At 43.9% G+C, this 5,815-nt stretch overlaps 1 protein-coding gene across 1 annotated transcript; it reads right to left on the minus strand.

The window, feature by feature from the left end:
- Window positions 1–2,202: 2,202 nt before the first annotated feature.
- LOC149951579 (uncharacterized protein F54H12.2-like) lies at window positions 2,203–3,228 on the minus strand. Its single transcript, XM_090169593.1, has one exon. It carries the CDS (start codon window positions 3,226–3,228, stop codon window positions 2,203–2,205), a length of 1,026 nt encoding a protein of 341 aa, XP_090025719.1.
- Window positions 3,229–5,815: the final 2,587 nt, after the last annotated feature.

Here is a 5,815-nt window from a genome sequence, read left to right on the forward strand (position 1 = left end):
ACAGTCGAAAATCTCCGCGTTTTCGACAATCGCTTCTTTCTAGACCCTGACGGTGACCCCTTTTGCGGCGTACTTCACAGTCGTTTCGTTTCCGCAAATCGCTGTCGTATACGCGATTTCTTTGGCCCCCGTTCCAACTAGTGGCTTTCCTTGGAAGAACTTATAAAGACCCCCAACAAATCCCGCTTCATTATCCGCGCGTATAAGGTCATCGTCGACTCGATCGTTAAGGCTTTTCCGCAGTTTTTCAATGAGAACGGTCGCACTCGCACACCACACCGTCCTCCTTCACCACTAAACTTTAACTTACGAGCCTCCACATACTTCGGAATTAAGTCACTAAAATTAACCGATTTCACTCTAACTAGGACAATTTATCAACTCTTAGACCCATCATGATTTCATCCCGCCCTCCCCCTTCGCACCGACCTCGATTTCAAATGGCTTCCACGTACGGAGAGTCTCTCTCATGTGGATGACCTCTCGAATTTGTACCTTAAGTACGCGTATGGAAAACGCTGTTCAATGGCGTCTTCTTCACCGGGCGCTGCCTTCGCCTTCTCAACTTTTTCACTTTCCGGACAGTAGCGACACCCCGTCGTGTCACTTCTGCCCGGCCGTCGGTGACTTAAGTCACGTGTACCTGACCTGCCCGCTTGTCGAGGGAGTCATTGATCTAGCGCTTTCGTGGATCGAGGAACTTTGCAGTCATAAGCATTCAAAATGCGACTATTGGTTCCTCGTCCAAAACCTGCAACATAATTTTTGTAATTTTATTTTTATCGTAATAAAAAGAAGCTTATTGGAATATTACTACTCGCTAAGAGAAGAAAATGTAAATTTTGTTAATTTTAACAAGTGAAACAAATTGCAACTGCGCGTGTCTGTGCACCGAATCCGAACACTTTCATAACTGAACTTGGTATAACCAAAATTTTCCCGTGAAATATAAACTGCGTAGCTTATGAAATGTAAACTGTATATGACATTGTAAAATATTAAAATCCTGTTTTAAAAACTCATCCAGTCCTTGACGACCCTCTCGCAGGAAAAGCACATTACGGTATCGAGGTGCCCGGTGTAGAAGAAACCCGCTGTAGCTAGCTCGTTTACGTTTAAAAATTTAGACGAAAAGTACGTCTTTCACTTACTTCTCCGACTTCGGGAATGATCCGGGACTAGACTGTTAAAAAAAATTCCCTCTTCTCCCCCCACAAGTTTAGGCGCGTATGTTGAATAGGAAAACATAAATTTGAACGAAACATTTATTAATTCAATACATGAAGATAGTACAAAAAATGATAATAATAACATTGAATATAAAAATAATGAAATGAAAATTCGCGCGCGAATTGAAAAAATTACGAAATGGTTTTTTTAGATACAATAGAGTTCGAAAAAGAATTAAATGTTTTTTTACGGAGAAAAGATTTAAAAGAATCCTTCGTCTTCCTCGAAGAGGTGCGAGGGAGCAGCCCTGTGATGGGCCTCCAACCACTTGGCGAATCGGCAGGCCTTCTCCCGCGCGCAGAGAAGCTCCGCGCTTCCCCGTCGGGTTACGTGATGAGAGAGACCGCTACGGTGGTACGGAGGTTTCATGAATAAACTTTTAACTAATGGAAACTCGCCGACGATGGCGACGGCAACTTCTTTGACGACCGGTTCGTATTTCGCGCCAAGTAAGAATTCAAAATCGACAACTACCAGCGGTCCTTCCGTGATTCCTGTTTCTACTAGGTGATACCCCCTCTGACTCAAGTTAGGTTAAATCCGCTTCTTAAATAGGGTCTTAACGCGATTGTCATTACTCCATTGGTTCCTCGTGAACCTATCAGCGAAGGAGGTCAAACTCCGCCCCCTATAGCGGTGTTCATAATAGAGCACGCAGTATTGTCCGCACACCTTACTTCCCACGGCCTGTAGACGACGTCTATTGTAGGATATCTTCGAGGAATTTTTTAACAGGAACTTTTTTAGCGTAAGAAGGGTCACTGGACGACCCGCCGAGTCAAAGTACCCGGCCCTCTTGAAAGCGTCTATGTAAATCGCCAAAAATGAGTCCCAGGCCCATCGTGAGGGTCGAGGTTAACGACCAGGGAGGCGGGGAAGGTAGAGAAATAATCGGGGAGTCTATCGGAAGCAAAGGCGCCTTGGTAACTGGGTAAATGCCGGATGATCTCGTTTATTTCTAAAGTGTTCATTTTAATAATCAATCACGATGTTACGGTCTTTGTCTATTTGCATTAGACTATGGAATTCTCCGTAAATAACGACCGATACCGATTCCGTGTGCACGGTTTCAAATCCCAACTCGATACGTAACTGTCCCCGTCTTTTGGGATTCCAATGAGAGTTATCGCTGGCTGAAAGATCGGGAGTGGTATCGAAGGCGTATAGAGTGTAGCCCTTATCATACTGCCCGAGTGATATGTGGTTCCCGTCGTCTTTGAAATGAATATTTGTCCCCGTAAATAAAGTGTAATATTCACGCGCGAATTGATTCTGAGAAAACTTGGGCTGAAGAGGTTTACTAGGAACTGGGTCCGAATCGACGTATAGGGATAAGAAATTAAGCCCGAATGGTTGAAAGTTATAAGGATTTTTATGAAAATCACCCGCGCAAGCCGTATGGGAAACTAGACCGATAATAACGCGTTGAGGGAGCGGTCCCAGCCAAATATTGTCGAGGCTCGTATTTGAAACACCGGCGAGTAACACGTGACTTTTCACTTCGGTTCTGGTAAAGGGGTATTTCGCGGTGGCGTTTAAGAGAGCGCTTTCGTGAGCCAGAATGATTTGAGGACTTATCTTGCATTTCCGTATTTCCAAAGTAGCGTCAGTTATAGCGAACTTAAAATTACCCACGTTTAACGCGGGGTCTCCCATAAAGACAAAGGCCGTTTTACTCCTAGAAAGTCGAACTTTAATTTCAACGCCACTTAGAAGGTATTTCGGAATGTTGAAAAGGTCCGCGTATATCGCCCCTACTAAGGACATATCTTTAGAATCTTTTATAGCGGCTTGACGAATCTTGCTCCCCGATTTGGTAATTACGTCGTCACACTTTTCGGCGGCGTCCTTGGCGTAAAGACACGAAGTCAGATGATAATTGCTGGCTTCCCCCGAATAGTTCAAAAGCAATTCTATATAGGCCCGATAGGAATATCGACTAGCCGACGGGGTGATTAAATTCAAGTAAATTTCAATTTGATCGAAGAGACTATGCATCAAATTATTACAAGTTCATAATTTAACGTCGGGGTCTAAATTAGCCCCATTCTCCGGCGTTAGGGAGACTCATCGCGAGATCCGTTTACTCGGGGCTTTTCGGGAAGCAAAATTCGATTTGCGAATCATCTCGTAGCGTAGAAATCAGTCGGTAGAAAGTTGGAGTCGATCTTTCCACGCTAGTTTGCCCGGGTGTGACCGAGAAGAGGTCCAATTCCGATTTCAAGGCTTCAACTTTGTACATTTTGTTCTTTTAGTTGAGGGAAAAAATATCGGGAACGTGGTTCGTGGACTTCCGACGAGCTAATGCCCCGATTCTTCGTTTAACGATCCTTTTTCTGGTTTTCCTCCTTCTACTTGTTTTAGTTCTTTTACGCTTTTTCCGCCCCGAACCGCTTTTTCCGGTTATCCCTTCTAGAGCTTAACCGAAACGTTTTCTCGATGATGATTTAATATTCTCTACGGCAACCGCGTCATTGAGAATTTTACTTCCGACCCCCAGCGTTGGTTTTCCTATATACTTCGCCCCTCTAACTAAAAGAGGGGAAGCCCAGCGAAAGAGTCCCGAGAACAAACTCCCGAGACCGTGTCCTTACTGAAAAGCCGCTCCTTGATAGAAATTAGACCCCCCGGTTTGAGCTTGATTAAGATAATAATTCTTATATGGACACGATCCCCGTGCGTCGAGGACATCTGGCTTAGGCATCTTGTTTTCGCAGATGTAGTTTAACCGTCAGAGACCCGAAGGCAAATGGCGCCGGTTTCCCCCGAGGGTTCATTATATGTACTTGGAACGTATCGAAATACCGTTTAGATACTCTCAGGTAATGAGGCACGTCGTATATTTTCCCGACGTTATCCCCGAAAGAACCTTCTACGGGGACAATCCTAACGAGAAGGACGAGCGTGTCACCCACCATTTGGTCTTCGACGATATTAGTATAAACGTAAAGTTGAGGGGGGATTTGAAAGCCTATAAGGCGAACCCCTTTCCAAAGATTGAGTTTCAGGATCGAAACCCAAAGTCATGGCTAGGCTATATTGAAATTGCACGAGTACGTCATGCCGATAGGGGGTTATACGGACTACCCGCGTGATTTCGTTATATTGGAGAGACATCTTAATATCTTTAATCATTTCGTTTATTACCTTAATTAAATGTTCAATGGAAGAATACTATCTTATAAACGTAGGGAGTCCCGTCGTGTCTTCTCGGCTGAGGTTCGCATTTCGTGATTTGAGCTTCCCCGGAAAGAGTTTTTCCATCTTTAGAAATATCGATAGTCTCGTCCTCCTTTTTTCGTTTCAGATTTTTTTCCGCGACGTGACAATTTTAAGCGTTATACCCGCGCTAGGTTGATCAGCTTGAAGCGGCTCACGGAGTGGCTGTAGGTTTTTCCGATGCTAGTTTCCGGTTCATTTTGTTTGGCTTCGACTTGAGACGGGTTACATTCGACAGGGAGGATTTCGTCGAAAACCATGAAAAAAATTGTGTTTTGACCCTCGAGAACGTTGAAGAAGGCGCTAGTATAGTTTATTTCAGCTAGCCCGCATTCCCAAGATCCCTCCAATTTGACAGGTTTCGGTAAAGCCGAGGTATAGTCGCCATCGTATTGTCAGCGTATATCTGCATGCTAGCGTTTGAAGGTAATGTCAGATACATCCTTTTTCTTGACCCAAGAGTTCCCGTTCGGGGGATATCCTACGCAACTCATGAAATACTCGACCTGATTTTTCCGTTTACGTGACTTGAGAATTTTATCGATCTTATATAGGAGAGGTTTAGCGGCTAATTGTAGTTCTTCTTTATAGTATCGTCCTTTTATCGGTTCCCCCGTTAAATCCTCGATCGTGTAAAGGGGCGGGTCTAAATTTACGAGACGGGTGATTTTAAAGACTTCTTTAGACCAGTTACCGGGGTAGGCTTTATCGAAGACCCCTTTGTATTTACTGATACGACAAAACTCGCCGACTTTAAGTTTAGGTAGACGCCGGCTTGTCGTCGGGATCTCCCTATAAATTGTTTTAAATACTTTCAGGATATTGTTCGGTTTTACGCCTAGGGGGGTCATTTTGATCGTCGAGTGGTGTCTGGCGTTATAGCTGCGAATTAAATCGGGGAGTACATCCAAGTATCGATAGGTGTTATTTGCCGTGAAATATTTATACATTTTAGAATTCAGCGTACGATTTAGTCTCTCGACCATACAAGCTTTAATGTTATCGTTTTCGCTAGTAAAGAGTTTAACTTTTTTACTTTTAAGGAAATCCTGATATTTTTTCCCCATGAACTCCCCCCCCCTTTGTCGGATTGTTCTTTAAGAGGCGTGAGATCATCGAATATTTTCTCGGTCGCCGCGATTACATCTTCAGATTTCTTACTCTTTATAGGGACGGCCCACGCGCGGCGCGAGAATGTATCGATACATACGAGAAGGTAATTATATCCCGAATTGTGTTCGGATATGTCTCTCATTTCGGCTAAGTCCATTTGAAACTTATCGCCTATATTTGTCACAAAAACCTTGCTTCTTTTAAATTTCCAATAGGCGGTCTTATGCAACGTGTACGACTCCTGCTTCGTTAA

Source organism: Leiobunum rupestre, chromosome 3 (assembly GCF_980474605.1).
Source record: "Leiobunum rupestre chromosome 3, qqLeiRupe1.1.hap1, whole genome shotgun sequence".
Classification (NCBI taxonomy): Eukaryota; Metazoa; Arthropoda; class Arachnida; order Opiliones; family Sclerosomatidae; genus Leiobunum; species Leiobunum rupestre.

What these genes read in the sequence shown, in the direction of transcription:
- LOC149951579 (XM_090169593.1), bottom strand. Translation starts at nt 3,228, where the DNA reads ATGCATAGTCTCTTCGATCAAATTGAAATTTACTTGAATTTAATCACC.